The sequence below is a fragment of the Carassius auratus genome, unplaced genomic scaffold (genome assembly GCF_003368295.1).
Source record: "Carassius auratus strain Wakin unplaced genomic scaffold, ASM336829v1 scaf_tig00009660, whole genome shotgun sequence".
NCBI classification, from domain to species: Eukaryota; Metazoa; Chordata; class Actinopteri; order Cypriniformes; family Cyprinidae; genus Carassius; species Carassius auratus.
This window is the reverse complement of record NW_020524056.1, coordinates 17,334-35,498: the sequence shown is the minus strand read 5'-3', so window position 1 is coordinate 35,498 and position 18,165 is coordinate 17,334. Positions and strand designations below refer to the sequence as shown.

The 18,165-nt window shown below is 38.5% G+C and overlaps 1 protein-coding gene across 1 annotated transcript in view; it reads left to right on the top strand.

The window, feature by feature from the left end:
* Positions 1-881: 881 nt before the first annotated feature.
* Positions 882-18,165, top strand: part of LOC113072613 (attractin-like protein 1) — a 29,953-nt gene continuing 12,669 nt past the window's right edge. The window contains exons 1-18 of the mRNA XM_026245601.1: positions 882-975; positions 1,229-1,342; positions 1,918-2,046; positions 2,277-2,485; positions 3,492-3,666; positions 4,069-4,156; positions 5,257-5,512; positions 6,354-6,537; positions 6,636-6,790; positions 7,377-7,461; positions 7,540-7,751; positions 9,360-9,478; positions 9,577-9,709; positions 10,593-10,780; positions 11,925-12,138; positions 12,251-12,439; positions 16,233-16,451; positions 17,882-18,019. Of these exons, the coding sequence (XP_026101386.1) occupies positions 1,290-1,342; positions 1,918-2,046; positions 2,277-2,485; positions 3,492-3,666; positions 4,069-4,156; positions 5,257-5,512; positions 6,354-6,537; positions 6,636-6,790; positions 7,377-7,461; positions 7,540-7,751; positions 9,360-9,478; positions 9,577-9,709; positions 10,593-10,780; positions 11,925-12,138; positions 12,251-12,439; positions 16,233-16,451; positions 17,882-18,019 (2,746 nt within the window). The 5' untranslated portion in view covers positions 882-975; positions 1,229-1,289. The remainder of the gene's footprint in view (positions 976-1,228; positions 1,343-1,917; positions 2,047-2,276; positions 2,486-3,491; positions 3,667-4,068; positions 4,157-5,256; positions 5,513-6,353; positions 6,538-6,635; positions 6,791-7,376; positions 7,462-7,539; positions 7,752-9,359; positions 9,479-9,576; positions 9,710-10,592; positions 10,781-11,924; positions 12,139-12,250; positions 12,440-16,232; positions 16,452-17,881; positions 18,020-18,165) is intronic.

The window sequence follows — 18,165 nt, the reverse complement described above, 5'->3', positions numbered from 1 at the left end:
AATCCACAACATGCCTCAAATCCACAATTTAATGTCTTGCCAAGGGGAAAACCCCCCCAGCTTTTTTACAAATACACAGCTTTTCACTTCACAATTCCGACGGCACCCATTCACTGCAGAGGAACCATTGGTGGGCAAATGATGTAATGCTAGATTCCTCCAAATCTGTTTTAATGAAGAAACAAACCAATCTAATTCTTATATAGCCTTATATTGTGAATATTGATGTGTTGGTTTCCTCCGATACACTCTAGGATGCTTTTGCAACATCCGCTCGGCTCTTCTTTTTGTTTTCTTCAAGAACAGCAGGACTGAAGGTCTTAGCAATGTCACTTAGATTGATTTCCTTGTAGAATCCGCCCTGAGGAATGTTTGGCTATTCAAGCAGCAATAACATGTTCAATTAAAAGTGTTTCTGTGGAGTATTGAGGTCATTGTACATAAGGATACATCCCTTCCAGTCAGCATCTACAAACAATAGGGCTTGTCTGGGCAAACAATGCCGCCAGCTTGCTGTGGTTAATGTGGCCCGGGACACAGACAGGCCATGGGTGCTCCGTGATGATACAATATGGATCCAAGTGTTGTCACTCCATGGGCCCGATGGCTCTGTTGCAGTCTGGAAGGAGTGGAAACTGATTGGCTAGGCCTGTGTCATGAGCGCATTTGGAGCAGTGAATCATTGTGGATCTGCTCCCACACAAGCCTGTGTCCATATGGCCATAAGTAACCACAGAAACCAGTTCCATCGTTGTGCCTATTTGTACTGAAAAAGCACTTTTCTGCAATGCCTTTTGCATGTTTTTTTTTTAAGCATAGCATTGTTCTGTTTGTCCCTTGGGCTCATATTGATGTGGTCCTCTGAACTGCAACTCTGATCTTATTTTTCAGGTTGACTGAGCCGTCTGGGTACCTAACAGATGGCCCCATCAACTACAAGTACAAAACCAAGTGCACCTGGCTGATTGAGGGCTAGTAAGTGTTATTTCTCATCAAAGTTTTGTTGTGCTCACACTTCTTCTTGCATAACCCCTATTTAAATACACTTCAGCAGCCCTTACAAGGGTGTTTTCTTCTGTGTTAGATTACCAGAAAAGGCTTGGAGGAGCACATTCTGCTTGCACCCTTCAGACTTGGCAGAAACGATTCTGCTGTAATATGTTCTCATAATGGATTACGCAGCCAGCAACACATTCTTAAGCATTATGTCATCACCTTTGTTTTGCAGCCCAAACGCAGTCCTGAGGTTACGATTTAACCATTTTGCGACCGAATGTAGCTGGGACCACATGTACGTCTATGACGGAGATTCGATTTATGCTCCCTTAGTAGCCGTCTTCAGGTGAGTGTGTTTTCTAAAAGAAGAACAGGGGTTTTTGATGCTAAGCACCTTCACAATGGTGTTTCCTAACATAAAAATGCAGTTATTTTCATGCATAAAGACTAATTTATACTGTATGGTAGAAATATTAAGGGCCAGATTTACTAACAGCTTGTGCCAGCTCAAACCATCTTTTGGTGTTAAAGTAGTACTGTCTTTAGATTTATTAAAGACAAACAGTGAAGGATTAGCACTGAAAAGGCATGGACAGTTATTTCTGTGCCTGACCTGATTGAATATGCACTTGTAGGAGTTTCACTTTCAAATGCAAAATGTATTTATTTTTTCCCCTCTCTCTCTAATATATATATTACTTTTGACATATTTAATAAATATGTTATATCAACATTTGTGAGCATGAACCTAAAAATAGATTTTGAAACAACAAAAATTCAGATTTTCCGAGGACCCTGGACTCTGGAGTCACGCAGGAAAGTTCCACTTTACTGCAGGACAAATGGAATTAGCTACTGCTGTTATGGAAAAAACAAGAGATAATTTCCTAACAAGCCTTTTTTTCTATACTTTTCCTACAGTGGTCTCATTGTCCCTGAAGTGAAAGGGAACGAGACCGTCCCTGAAGTGGAGACCAACTCAGGCTACGCACTCCTGCACTTTTTTAGCGACGCTGCCTACAACCTGACAGGATTTGAAATCTTCTACTCGTGAGTTAATAACACTCAGCATCAGCACTGTTTTTAGTGAAAAAAGCCTGCTTGTTCGTCCAGGTGTTATCACGACATGTAATGTCTTCATTTTATTTCCTCTGTGCATGTTTTATTCTCAGAGTAATCACAGGCTTAGTCCTGTTCATTATACACTTGCCTATTTCAGGCTTCTCAGTAGAAAGTTCCTCTTGTTTTTGCAACCCGTTTCTTCATCTCTCCCTCGACAGAATCAACTCATGTCCAAATAACTGCTCTGGCCACGGGAAGTGCACCTCGGGGAACTCGATAGCGAGCCGTGTGTATTGTGAATGCGATAAGTACTGGAAGGGTGCGGCCTGTGACATCCCGTACTGCAGGAACAACTGTGGCAGCCCCGATCACGGCTACTGCGACCTCACTGGGGAAAAGCTCTGCATGTGCAATGACAGCTGGCAAGGTACTGCTCACTTCCGCCCTCATTTCCTCCCCTTTCCTGTATGTTACAGGATGCTGAGAAAGTGCATCGTGTCTCAGGTTGATTTGTTGTCATGTGGGTTGTCTCCCCCTGGTGTTGATTCTCTAATAGTGCGTCTGTCACGTCTGCATCACTGCAGCAACCTTTTCAGAGACTGCCACTGTGACACAAAACGTAAAAGCACAATTAAACCTGATGGAGGATTCACATCAGGATGTCTTGAGGATAATTTAATGAGCCTTTCTGGCCAGCTACTCGCTAAGCCTCATGTGAGGAGATACAGAAAATAGCAATTTAGAGAAGTGTGAATGGTCATAGTAAAGTCTGTAAAAAGCTGTTTAAGTGATCTGTTTATAAATAGTAAATATAATAAGACAGATGTTACCTTGGATCAGGGATTTAAGGGTTTCACATTGTTGGCCAAAAGTTTGGAGATTTTTAAGTATTTTTGAATGATGTCTCATGTTCACAGAAGCTGCATTTATTTGTCAAAGCATTGATACTTTCAACACATTAGTATGATTTGTGAAGGATCATGTGACACTGATCATTTAAGTAACAACTGCTAAAAATTCAGCCATGTCATCACAGGAAATTTGTATAAAATATATTCCAATAGAAAACAGTTATTTTGATTTGTAATATTACACAATGTTATGTCGTTTACTATGTTTTGGTGAAAATAATTGCAACCTTGGCCTCAAATGTATGGTTTTTTTTGCAGATTTGCACAATTTCAACACTGGATCTGCCTGTATTTCATGTAACCATTAACCAATATTAGAGAACCATAAACATGAACGTGTTGTTACATTATTTAAACATTAGCTTAAAAATCTCATGAGTACTTGAGAATACTATGAGAATATTTTATGTCAAAAATAAACTCTATCTCTCTTTCTCTATCAATTCAATTTAATATATGCTTTATTGGTATGACAATTATTATAGTGTATTTCCTGTCTCTCTCTCTATTTCTCTCTCTCAGGTCCAGACTGCTCACTAACAGTGCCCTCCACTGAGTCTTACTGGATCATGCCCACTGTGAAACCTTTTGGAGCATCGCTGGGAAGAGCATCTCATAAGGCCGTGGTGCAGGAAAAGATCATGTGGGTTGTTGGTGGCTACGTCTTTAACTACAGCAACTTTCAGATGGTACTAAAGTAAGTGATAATTCAGAGAGCTGTGCACAGCATAACAAAAAGGCTTATTTGCATATGTGCGTATCTGACCGTAATCTAAAATAAAACAATAGAATGGCAGGAACAATACTAATACTAATAATAAATCAGTGTGAGCTGTGGTTGGAGTAGAGTTTGATTAATTTGACAAGTTTGAGGGTAGAAACTGTGAGTCTAAATGTTCTCTGAGGGAGCTCTTTGTGGACGGAGCACTTCCGACGTTGTGGATTTGACATTTCAGTTTAAAGTCTTGGAGAAAGTACTTATTACTGGAATATTGGATAATTTGTGTAATTATGAAGCCATCTCAGTCTGAACAATGTTTTTTTCCACTTTAGTTATGGAAATGACTATAGAGGAAACCATTTTTTTTTCCCTTTGCAGTTATAATCTGGAAAGTGGCATCTGGAACACTGTGCCCATCAGTAGCGGACCCCTGCCGAGATACGGACACTCCTTGGCACTATATCGGGTAACATCAAAGTTGAAATGTTACAAAAACATTTAGAAAGAATTTTTTTTTATTTGTCTTTAAGCTAAATAGCTGTAATCAGTGTCTGAATGAGTGAACAAGGCTATTTAGCTGATTACATGTTCTAGCTTTTGGTCTGTGTATGCTGCTTTGAGCATCTAAACAAAGAGGATCCTGCAACAGCAGTTATTCTTCTCTCTTCTTGGCAATAATTAAAGTTAAAACAACTTTCTCCACAGTTTATGAATGTTATCATTTGCAGAGATGTTTTAGCTGACCTGGAGTTTATGGTCTTTGCATTAGCGTTTAAATACTTAAATACCGTATTTTCCGGACTATAAGTCACAGTTTTTTTCATAGTTTGGCTGGTCCTGCGACTTATAGTCAGGTGCGACTTATTTATCAAAATTAATTTGACATGAACCAAGAGATATGAACCAAAAAAAAACATTACCGTCTGCAGCCACGAGAGGGCGCTCTATGCTGCTCAGTTCTCCTGTAGTCTACACTGAAGACATAGAGTGCCCTCTCACGGCTGTAGACGGTAATGTTTTATCTTGGTTCTTGGTTCTAAATAAATGCGACTTTTAGTCCGGTGCGACTTATATATGTTTTTTTCCTCGTCATGATGTATTTTTGGGCTGATTCGACTTATACTCAGGTGCGACTTATAGTCCGAAAAATACGGTAATTAAATTAATGACATTTCTTGATATGATTTATATATTAGATACACTACCATTCAAGTCAGTAAGATTTTTAATACTTTTAAAAAATTGTACTTTTATTCCGCAAGAAGAAGAATCCATTAAATTGATCAAAAATGACAGTGAACACATTCATAACGTGTGTGTGGTTGATTGCTGTGTCTGTGTTTTTTAATGTGTGGATTGTCACTAGATCAACTGCAGAATTTTCCACTCCCATCTGTGTTTTTATGGTATTGCGCTTTCATGCTAATTTGCCTTGTTTAGTAAATCTGGCCATTAATCACATGCACCGCCATGTTAATTTTGGCAATCTTAGTTTGTAATATTGATCAGTAGATTACTAAGAAACTTTCTTTAAGCATGTTATTTAATCATTTTTCTTTCTTTCAGAATGACATCTACATGTTTGGCGGCAAGTTGGAGATGGGTGCCAGTAACGTGACAGATGAACTGTGGGTGTTTAACATACCCAAAATGACGTGGTCGCAGAAGACCCCCAGTGTGCCGGCCCATGGCCTGGTCTACGCTGTGGAAGGCCACTCTGCCCATATAGTAGAGCTGGAGAACGGTGATGTGGTGATGGTGGTCATCTTCGGCTACTCCTCCATCTACAGCTACATCAGCAATGTTCAGGAATACAACATCAGTGAGTGACTGAGTAGTGTATTTGATTGGGATTGAAAAGTTCTGTAGGTACGTTGTATAAAGTGTCATTTAAGTATTATTATATGTAGCATGTATTAATATTTTAAAATACTGTTTTCATTTTGATTGTTCATTTTATGTGATTTTGTTATTTGTATTAGTTTTAGAAGTTTTTTTTTTTTTTTCTATTTTGGTTTAATTTATATTAGATTTTGGTGATTTTTTTATTTATTTACGTTTCCATTTAATATTTATATTTAATTTTTGCTTTATTTCAATAGTGAATTAGTAGTTAAATAAAACATTTAAAAATAGTTATATAAAAATTAAATAATGAAATGTTTAAATAGTTTTAGTTAACAGTAACAACACTGGTTGTGCATTTTGTTGTCATTTAAAGATGATGTAAAAACTTTTGAGAGCAGCTGTAAAACGAGTAGATCTGCATCAGTTGAAACAGATTTGATTTTTAATTTTACCCCAGCGGTCCAGTAGATGGAGCTGTGGTTCTTTGCAAAGAGCAGTGTACAGATAAAATATTGCCAGAGGCTCTGTGTCTCTCAGGCTGAAGCTTTCGGATAATCTGTACCTTTTTTTAATCCTGTTAAACTCCTGGATAAGGGCATAATCTTTATGTGCTCAAGTGATCTTACAAGGGTTTGTGAACTTATACCACAAACCAGATCTCATTGGAATGAGGTAAGTCATTGTTATTCCCCTCATTATACTGAAACATCAAGTCAAATTATCACAGACTGGTTATTGAGAGACAAAGCAGGTTTTATAATTAAAGAGAATATTATATTTAAAGGTGTACTCAATGATTTTGTTTCTGTGCACAGGGACAAACACATGGCTGGTGCCAGAGACCAGAGGAGCGATCGCTCAGGGTGGGTACGGCCACAGCAGCGTGTATGACAGCAGCAGCAAGAGCGTGTACGTCCACGGGGGCTACAAATCTCTTCCAGCAAACAAATACGGCCTGGTGGATGATCTTTACCGCTATGAGGTTCAGACCCGCACATGGTAGGAGCACACAGACGGATTAAACACAAAATTTCATTTTAGAGGAATAGTTAGTTTCAGATTTGGTGCAACAGTTTGATGTTTGTTGTGTGTTGCAGGACGATTCTTAGAGAAAGCGGTTACCCACGTTACCTGCATTCGTCTGTGCTGCTGGGAGGAACTCTGCTCATCTTTGGAGGAAATACCCATAATGACACCTCTCTTAGCAATGGAGCCAAATGCTTCTCTGCTGACTTCCTCGCCTATGACATTGGTTAGTGATGATACTTTACTGCGTGTTTGATATACTCTACCATTAAAAGTTTGAGGTTGGTAGTATTTATTAAATGTTTTTGTAATACATTTCTTATGTTCAACAAGGCTGCATTTATTTGATGAAAATACAGTAAAAATAATAGTTTTTGTTTTTGAATATGCAATTTATTCCTGTGATGGAAAAGCTGCATTTTCAGCAGCCATTACTGCAGTCTTTAGTTATTAGTATTAACAATGTGGATTTTTTTTTTTTTTTTGTAAGGATTCCTTGATGAATAGAAAGTTCAGAAGGAACATTTTTTCTGTTTGAAATATATATTTTTTCTAAAAATGTAAAAATCACTTTTTATCAGTTTAATGCATCCTTGCTGAAAAAACTTACTGACCTCAAACTTTGGAAATGGTAAGAAAATATTATGATAATTATACATATTATTAATATAATGCCTTTTCATAACAAAAAATGAATATAATCTAAAAAATTATGGAAATTTTTTAGCAAAACTTTTTTTGCAAAATGTTCCATAGTTATGACTATATAATTCTTAAACAGATGTGTTTTCTATTTGCCTTTTTTCTTATAGCGTGTGACGAGTGGAAGGTCCTTCCCAAACCAAACTTGCACAGAGATGTGAATCGCTTTGGACATACTGCAGTAACCAGTAATGGGTGAGAAATCTAAATGAACACACACACTCACAAAATGATGTTGTATACTTAAAATTCTCCATCTTCTTTTCCTTCTAGGTCCATGTATGTGTTCGGGGGTTTCTCCAGCGTCCTTCTGAATGACGTACTAATCTACAGGCCACCCAGCTGTGAGGCCTTCCTGGGGCAGGAGCGTTGTGAGGCCGCAGGCCCTGGTGTGCGCTGCATTTGGAAAGAGAGCTACTGCATGTCCTGGGAGCCCAGCTTCACTAACAGTGCTACACCTGCTCCTTTCTGCCCTGCCAAAGCTGGTAGGTATCTGGAAGAGGCTTAGAGACTCCCCTGCCACCCTCAGCTAAAACATTTTCCACCGTGCCCAAGCCAAGAAATCAGCCCTTCTTGTGTGTGCTGATCTAAGCCCTCGGGTTTGCTGCTACATTGTGCACTGGCTGTGTTAATGAGAGAGTAATGGAGGGGGCACAAGCTGTCTGAAGCAGACACAGAGGAGAGTTTCCCACAGCCCTCCTCTGCTCTGCAGGACTGCCAGTTTGTTTGATCTTTTGCCACCTGTCAGAACACAACCAATCACACTAAACCAGCCAAAATTTTGTCTTTGAGAGTGAGTGTGTGGACCTCCAGCCAATGCAATATTTGGCTTCATTTCGTTTGATTTGAGGTCTGGAGAGGTGCATGCTGGGATAATCCCTGGCAGTGCTGGCCTTGTTATGGTATTTGAGTGGTTCCGTGTTTTCTGCATCGCTGTTTGCCGCTGTTAAATCTCTAGTACTACTACAGTACTACAGCAATTCAAAAAAAAAAAAAAAAAAAAAAAAGAAATCTCCAGTCTGAATGAAAAAAAAAAAAAAAGACTACGTACTCTGAAATAATGCCAAAACACCTACAACATGACTATTGAGGCCAATAACAATAATTACTTGATTAGGCTTGATTTAAATCATTCACTAAATAAATGTACATTTAAAAAAGGACTGTTTTGTTATATTCAGTATGGTGAAACTTTAATCAGTTTTATTACTGAATTGTGATTTTATTTTTGTATAGTTTTTTGTGTGGGTATTTTTATATAAGCAAATACATTTTTAAAAATTAATCAACATTGGTTTCATAATTGATAATAGTAAGAAATGTTTCTGAATCACCGAATTAGCATGATCAACAAGAATGATTTCTGAAGGATTACGTCACTGAAACTTTTTTTTGTTTTTTGCATAACAGAAATCACATTTTAATGCATCATTTCAACAAAACAGTGGTTTTTAATTGTAATAATATTTCACAATATTGCCTTGCTTTAATATAGATTTGAACAAATAACTAACTATATATTTTGGAGAAGAGTGGTGCTATAATAACTGTATACTATTTATACAATACTTCTATGTATAATAATAATACTATATAGTAACTATAATTGTATGTATTTGTATATAAATGTGTGTGTTGGCTGATACCATAATTCATAGAATAATTAACACTTATAGGTTTGCTGTAGATTAAGTTGCTGTACAAGAAATGATGCTGTGTTGTGTGTTTAAATATAGCTTTTTAAGACTAGGGAAGAGGTAGCAAATGTGGTGAAGTAAGGACATGGAGACACTCGTTATTATTGAATAAAGGATTGTCAAAAGAAACAGACGTAGAACAGAGGCCTCTTTGATTCTCTGCATAAGTCACACTGTTTGAAGTCTTGCGATTAGAAGTAAATGGGGAATAGGTAAAAGGGAAGGTGTTTGAAGTGCTAAATGTTTCTCTTCTACTTTGGTTAAGGGTCTGATATGAGAGTTGGTTTTGAAAGAGCTTGGATGTCTCTCTAGATTAATATCTGTTGGATATTAATACTTAGGACTGCCAGTTTTTCGCTCCTCATCTCTGCCATCTCTGCTTTGTCTCTGCTCTAGCCACGGTGGATGAGAGATGTTACCGCTTTTCAGACTGCACCAGCTGTACCGCCAACACTAATGGATGTCAGTGGTGTGACAGCAAGAAATGCATCTCAGCTCTCAGTAACTGCACTGCTGTAAGTTGGCCTGCAGAGGGCACCGGTGTTCCACCACACAATATGCACTAGTATTCCTGCGTTTGTTTCTCTCTTTTGACTTTTTTTTCTTTTACTAGACTGTGAAGAATTTCACCAAATGTCTAATCAGAAACGAGCAGATTTGCAGTAAGATGGCCAACTGCAAGAGCTGCTCCCTCAACCTCAGCTGCCAATGGGATCCTCAACAGCAGGAATGTCACACCCTTCCTGGTAAGAATGGCAGAGGATGATAAGATAGAGATTTTATTTGGTGAACAGAGATTGATGGCCAAAAATGGGCTTGTCAAGCAATTTTCACACATTAAAAGAATGAGTTTGGAAACACTGAATGCATCTGCCATATTAGATGAATTTGAATCCGTGAGCTTGCCACAGTGCATTCTGGATTTGTATTTTAGCCAAAAGAAGTTATCTTACATTTAGCAAAAGGCTTTGTGATGGGAGCATGCCTATGTTTACTTTAAAATGTTGTCTAGACAGAAAGGTCTCTAGTTTTTTGGAACTCTGCCCATGTTCAGCAGACACCCCTTCTTTTTCTGCCAGTATCTCTGGTTTGTAAATTACATAAAGAGCTTATTTAATTGTTTTTTTATATACTGTATATATTTGTGTGTGTATACAGTGGGCAGAGTTCCAAAAAACTAGAGACCTTTCTGTCTAGACAACATTTTAAAGTAAACATAGGCATGCTCCCATCACAAAGCCTTTTGCAAAATGTAAGATAACATCTTTTGGCTAATATATATATATATACTCTATATAGAGTATATATGTAGTATATATTTGTGAGTGTCCGTGCTCTTTGTGATTTTTGACCTAAGAAACCTGGGATTCCCGACACCTTTTTCTTTAAATTGTAAATTCGCTAAATCATTCAGTCTGATTGTGCTTTGCATTTTCCACTTTGGTAATGTTTTTAACCGTCCACTTTTCTTAAATTAGCTATTGGCCCTTTTACAGCTTTACTTGGTTCTGAAGAGTAATTTTCATTATGTTAAGAGCTCTCCTGCTGTCTCTGAATAACAGAGATCAAAGGAGAAATGGGAAAAATATGAGGCTTGAGATAAATGCTCCTTATATGACTTCTCTGTAGCTCAGCTGTGTGGAGACGGCTGGAGCAATGTGGGGGATGCCTGTCTGCAGATCAACTCCAGCAGGGAGAGCTATGACAATGCTCAGCATTACTGCAAGAATCTGGAGGGAAACATCGCCTCCCTTCCCACAGCCAAGCAGGTGGATTTTGTGCTGGAGGAACTGCAGAAGTACCAGCAGAAGGGGAAGGTTTGTGTCTGCTCATATTTGCACTACCAGTAAGAAGTATTTTCCACGTTTTAGAATAGAAGTAAAGTCATTCGAACTTATCCACAAATTGGATAATTAAGTTTTTTAATTATTTTTATAGTGAATAACGATGGTTTTCTATTGTAATTAGTGCTGTCAAATCGAGTAATTGCAATTAATCGCAATTAATCACATCTGAAATGAATATTTTTTAAATATAATATATATATATATATATATATATATATATATATATATATATATATATATATATATATATATATATATATATATATATATATATGTATGTATGTGTACCGTACTGTGTTTGTGTGTTTGAAAAAAAATCGAACCGTTCGATTCTCCACACACGGTTCGGCACGCGCTGGAATCGCGGTTCAACTTAAATCTGACAATGCATCTGTAATATGGTTTGTTATAGATAACACGTAAAAAAACAGCAATTATAAAAAAAAAACAAACAAAAAAAAAAAAAACGTGGACAAACCAATCACTCTTGTTCAATGCGAATGCCGTATGCTGGAATATGAGCAGTCATTTATTCCGTCATCACCCTGGGTGGTGATAGCGCGCACGTACATGTGAGACTTGGACAGCACACATTAATGTGTGTTTAAAATAAATTAATTTAATCTTTGCTAGTTTAAACACTTAAGAGCCGAAGGATGCAAACTCCAAGTTTCATAATATTTCTGTGGAAGAATTTTAGTTCCTAATTTGGACCCACTTTATATTAAGTGGCCTTAACTACTATGTACTTACATTTTAATTAATAATTTAGTACAATGTACTTATTGTGTACATACATGTTTTTACATTGTACTTATATAAAAAAAAAGACATGTAATTACATCTGTATTTCATTTCTGTAATTACATTTATAATTACACTCTTGACCCATACTTTACACCTTAACCCACCCTTAAACTTACCCATACCTCCAACCCTCTCCCTAACCTTACCCCTATCCCACCTCAATAGCAGCAAAAGTGTTTTACAATACAATATGAACACAATAAGTACAGTACTTATTTTTTTATGTAAGTACATAGTAGTTAAGGCCACCTAATATAAAGTGGGACCCCTAATTTTATTCGCGTGACTCATTGCGTTTGTCCAGCAGAAACTGTCCCCATGGGTTGGCCTGAGGAAGATCAATGTGTCATACTGGGGCTGGGAGGACATGTCTCCATTCACTAACACCTCTCTTCAGTGGCTGCCTGGTGAGCCCAATGACTCAGGCTTCTGTGCTTACCTGGAGAGAGCTCAGGTCTCTGGCCTCAGGGCCAATCCCTGCACCGCCAACACAGACGGCCTCATCTGTGAGAAACCAGTCGGTGGGTCTCGGTTTCCCTTTTACTCTTAGTGAACGCTTGGAAATAAGCTAATAAGATACAGTACATACATATTCCCTTTTCAGCAATCTCATACATATTTCCTCCCTTGTAGTGAGCCCGAACCAAAACGCCCGCCCTTGTAAGACGCCCTGCTCTCTGCGTACCTCTTGTGAGAACTGCACCAGCCAGGCCATGGAGTGCATGTGGTGTGGAAGCACCAAACGCTGCGTAGACTCCAATGCCTACGTCATCTCCTTTCCCTACGGCCAGTGTCTGGAGTGGCAGACAGGAGACTGCTTGTGTGAGTATCTCATTTACATGTAATGGCCATTACTGCTTCTAATCTGCCCCAGAAAATATCTTTGGTCTTTTTTCTTTTTCTTTTTTTTTTTTTTTTACATATTCCGCACTGATTTTGAGGGGAAAAAGAAACTGGAATGTGTAACATATTAGGCAGCATAACAGTTTTCAAAAATGAGAAATTTTCATAAAACACTAAATAAAAATAAAATAAAAATAATATGGTTTCTGAAGAATCGTGTGGCACTGAAGATTGGTGTAATGGCTGCCGAAAATTCAGTTTTGCCATCACGTAAATAAATGTAATTTAAAATGCATTAAAATAGAAATCTGTAATTTTGAATGGTAATAATATTTCATTATTGTTTTTACGGTAGCGAAGTAATGCAGCTTTGGTGACCACAAGAAACTTCTTTAAAAAAAAAAAGTCGGTAACACTTTAGAATAATGGTCCATTAGTTAATGTTAGTTAATTCATTAAGTAACACGAACAAACATGCTTAGCATGCTTATTCACAGTGCATTAACTAATGTTAACAAGCACAACTTTTGATGTGAATAATGCATGAGTAAATGTTGAAATTAACATCAGCTAAGATTAATAAATGCTGGAGAAGGATTGTTCTTGCTTAGATCATGTTAACTAAAGTAGTTGACTAACATTAACTAATGGACCTAATTAACTAATAGATTATTCTAAAGTGTTACCAAAAACTCTTACTGACCCCAAACATTTGAAGTATTTGTAGTGTGTATTTATAATGTAAATTTATTTTTGATAAGGATTAATTGTTATTTTATCTGAATGCTTTTGGACTTTTTAATGGTTGGTCATAGCTAGTGTTAAGACATTTTGTTTGTTAAAATTAAAGCTGAATTACAAGAGCTTTTTTCTCCAGAAACCCAATAGCCTTTTCTCATGGCAGTGCTTCAGTTTGAGTATACCCTTTTTACTGAGGAGAAAGTTGCTCTGCAGAGTCTTTCAGAGAAAGATGCAACCAATCATTGCCTGTCAGCGTCCTGGGTTGTGTGAGTTCTTCATCTCTATCAGATCTGTTGTTTCATCCCATTAGCTGAACTGCTTGGCCTCTGATCCGCCTGTAATGTGCAATTAGTGTTTCAATTTGTCTGCCTAAGCGTTCGCTCGTCCCTCTTGGGCGTTCAAGAATGGATGCTTATGGCACACTTTGGCACGCTAAGTGATGAAAACTTTAAGGAAACGACATAATTTGGCATAAACGCAGGGATTAAAGTTCTCCGTCGTTACGACGGATTTCCGTTAATTGTAGCGAGTCATCGACGGATTTCCGTCAATTACACTGTTCCGCCTGTCCTTAATGTTTTAAATTCACTTTTCATAATTTTAATGCTGTATATATAGGCTTACATTTCTCAAATAGTGTTTTAAATGTCTTAATTTTAGTTTAAATAGGTCTTAAATTAAGGAAAGACAAAGTGTATTCAGCCTGCTGAGGAGGATGTGATCAAAGCCTGGAGTGGAGCGAATGCACGTTCCTCTCTTCACTATAAACGTTTTGTTATCACTCCGGTATGGATCCACTCCGGGTTTTGGTTTAGTTTTGAAGAAGTACATGTCAGGCTACGGCTGAGGTATAATTACATTTAAGATAGCATGGACACACTTATAATGCAGGAAGGCTCCGATGTTTCGGAGATTGATAAAAGTGTAAAAAATAAATGGAGATGGGCTTGGCTTAGCGAAATTGGGAAGAATGGCAAGCCTTTTAGTTCGTGGGCTAAAAAAATCAAACAACCAGGTACGTGTCTTTGCACAGTATGCCACAGGAAATTTCAATATGGCAATAATGGCAAAAAAGTGCTAGCTCGCCATCAATCAGAAGCTAGTCACAATGCTGCCGTTCGTGCTCTACAGTACACATGCTCCCTGCCTGGTGCGACAAGTACCACAACGGAGATTCATGCATCTATGGCGGACCGTGTGTGCGATGTAAAAGTGCGCATATGTTCTTTCATAGCGGAGCATGACCTGTCGTTCACAGTCTCACACCTTGTCAAGGTATATTTTTTTTCAAAGATTACAAATAGCTTTTAAAATATGCAAACTGGCAATATTAAAGCGGTTTAATCTCCCCTTAAAACGCTATTGGTCTCGACTATTTAAATAAAGTGTTTGTTAAAGGAATATGGCTTGGCCTGAAAAATGTTCCGTCAGAAGATTTTTTTTCACTTTAATCCCTGTAAACGTTCATCTGGGAATATTAAAAAGAGGCCTTGACATTCCTCAAATACCTTAATGTTGCTGATTTTTCACTTTGCATTCACATTTACATTCGGTGTGTTTGAAATGCATTTTGTTTACATACAATTGATTTGCTACACAGCTGTGTTATGCCATCTTTGTCCCTCAGACGAAAGACTTGAATTGCTCATAATGTCTTATTTCACCCTATCAGACAGTGAGGTAAGCGTACAGGGGACACGGACACTCTCCGACTGTAGTCTGTTTTTATGACAGGCCTAGACTTACTGATAGAACTTCCATTATGCTCAGTCTGATGGAAAATGAATTAAAAGCTCTCCGCCAGAAGGAGGTGGTACGATTCTGCAAATCTGTCTGGCTTTTTGTCACCAAAATGTGTCTCTCTGTCCGAGTGATGGTTACTTAACATTTCAACTGCTCTGCCATAAGCCTCGGACTGTGTCAGCGCCATTTTAAAGATCTATTTTTGTTTCATGCTTCTCCTCGTATTTTTTTCCTCTTTTTCTCTTCAGGGTGCTTTGTCTCTGTCAGAGCATGCATGGATGAGTTTGACTCACACTTTTAGGTGGCAGTGATTTGCACTGGGATGTGGGGAGCTTGTGTGTGTGTCGACCCCAATATTGTAACAGTCTGATAAATTCGGTCTTAAATCTGGGGGCTTCTGTCGCTGCTTGGGTGAGCTGAAGGTCATTTGTTTACAGTCGGTTTGTACCATGTCCTTGTCGCATTACTGGAGATGAACCATTTGACTTGTTCCTCATCCTCATCTCTCTCAACAGTTGCCTGTTGGCATGGCCACATTAGGTATCATAACTAAGTGTTTTGGGTGCTAATGAACATGAAATGGTGTTAGCGACTCATTTTAGGTAATTTATTTAATTAATTTCAAATTGTTATGAGTAGGGCACGATAAATCACATGCTATATTAAATGTGCATCTTGTCTGTAAAGCCTGTTCTTTTAATTTGCTTGGTGCCAATAAATTAATGTCGGTGAAATCATGTACTTTCACTATTTGAATCAGCAAGGATGTAATCTGTCTCAGAGTTGTCTTTCCACGTCTATCCCGTCTAGACATTTCCTCACTCCTAAACAAATGATTTTTTTTTCGTTGCATGCCGAATCAAATCATATGGTGCTGTTGAGGATCTGTCAACTCCTGCAGCTGAGAATCCATGAACTCTTGCCAGCGTAATGACTAACATTGTGCTTTTTCGCTGTTACTGCTGCCATCATATTGACCCTGAATACACTTTGCGTGTAATGCTTGTTGTTGCGTGGTCTGAGATCCTCAGAGATGTGATTTGGCTGCCGGGGAGGTGGATCAAACTGAAAGAGACTGACGCATATGGCTGTGATGTGCTCTTTAGGGAGAGTGAACTTTCTGGTGGTATTTGAGAGCATATTACTCAGTCAGTGGAGTGATATGCCCCGTGAGAGCTTGAAAGTATCATTTAAGCACGTCTTTGTTGTTTCTCAATGTTTATTTCTCAGAATTTGCTGGCTTTTTTCTCTTCGGCATCTCATCTCTCTCTTTTCTCTGTCATTGCAGCTCAGAACTGCTCTGGTTTGCGTACATGTGGTCTGTGTCTGGAGCAGCCTGACTGCGGCTGGTGTGGGGACCCTAGTAACACCGGCCGAGGACAGTGCATGGAGGGTTCGTATCGCGGACCCATGAAGAGCCCCTCAAAACAAAGCCAAGACATGGTGCTGGAGACGGGGCTGTGCCCAAAAGACCGAGGCTTTGAGTGGGCCTTCATCCAGTGCCCTGGTGAGAACCACCCACATTTTGACAATCACGTGCACACTTGACCTTTGAAGAGCAAGTTTGTTCCACCAGGGGTTTTCAGACTGAAGGGCAGGAGTGCAAGGTGATCTGCAAAAAAAAATATAGAACAAAATGACCACATGTATTTTTTTAGGGCTGTAAATGTTAACATATGTATATAAGATATTAACGAAATATGTTTAGTAACAGTAAATGATAAGTGATAAATGTACTGTTTTAAGACAGAAACAGTGATCAGAAATGGTGACAAATTGATCATAATTCAAATTGATCATAAGTGACTGCGCTATTTTAACAAAATATTTTTTCAATAAATGCCAGTAGCTTTTCAATTCATCAAATAATCTTGAAAAAAGTTTCCTGTTATCCACGAAAATATTACATGTATGTACATGAAGGCTTGTTGAGCATAAATGGGTTTTAAACATGAAAATAATATGTAGCTGTTTCATATTTTTGGAAAGGGATCCCTCACCAGGGGATCATTATATTTGGGAGTTCTAGGCATTAAAAGTTTCAATATCCTTTAGTTTTCAATTGACCTATCGGTAAGCCCCGCCCATTTTAGATACTGTTGTGGACTCAAACAAACAAACGGAGTTGATAACTGTCTTACAATGACAGCTGTCAGTGTGAAAAGCCTATATCTTTTTGATACATTTTGGACACAGGAGGACCACCATTCAAGTGCAAGGAGGGATGTATAAAATGTTTTAAAATAAATAGTGTGGGTATTAATGTGGAAGCCAGGGTTTACAGATCACAACGCAAGTGGAAGAAGCCTGTTACGTTCATCATGATCGCACATGACATAATCCTGGATCAACACCGTTCATGTATTGCAGGGTACAATTAAATCAATTTACATTTAACTCTTTTAATATGAAGAGACTGTGAAATGTAGACCTTCGTTTATGTGTTTTTGACACTCACTAACTTTAACGTTAGATACTTCTAGCCAGCGATACCTTTCTGTAGCACAATATGACATGAATGTTCTGCTTGAGGAGATGAAAATTGTAACTTAATGAGACAACCAGAAAACAAACATTTTTGTCTTCTTTGGTATTGGGGGTGAACACTTTGGGACATTTGGTTCCGTTTTGTTTGGGTTAGAGAAATAGAATAAAATCAATTCCATTGCCTGTCCTCTCAGGATACCTGGAGTCACTGTTACAAGTAATCCAGGCATATCGATTTTTGAAGCATGAACCCCATAAAAACGATGCGAGCATCGGATCTTCCGATGTTTCTCTATGGCGCTGAAACCTACAGATGTCCTAGTTCCACTGCCCCTTTCACTGATCCTCGACTGCCATTGGTTCATCTGCGTTTGAGGAGAGGGGCTTACCAAAAGGTCAATTGAGTCATCTCTGACATCGAGATTTGTAAAAACTCCTTTTATTTCCCAGCATGCCAGTGCAATGGCCACAGCACGTGTGTGAATGGCAGCGTGTGTGAGCAGTGTCGTAACCTCACCACTGGGCTTCACTGCGAAACATGCTTGCCCGGATACCATGGAGACCCAACCAACGGCGGAAAGTGTCAAGGTGAGAATAGTTGCACCTGCTACTAACTGGGCATTTTGATAGACCATTTAGCTTAGTAATGGAGAAAAGAGCACACTGGGAAATGAATGTTGAGGTCAAAGAGGTGGTTGCACTGCCAGAGGTGAGGGGCAAGATCACACACAGAC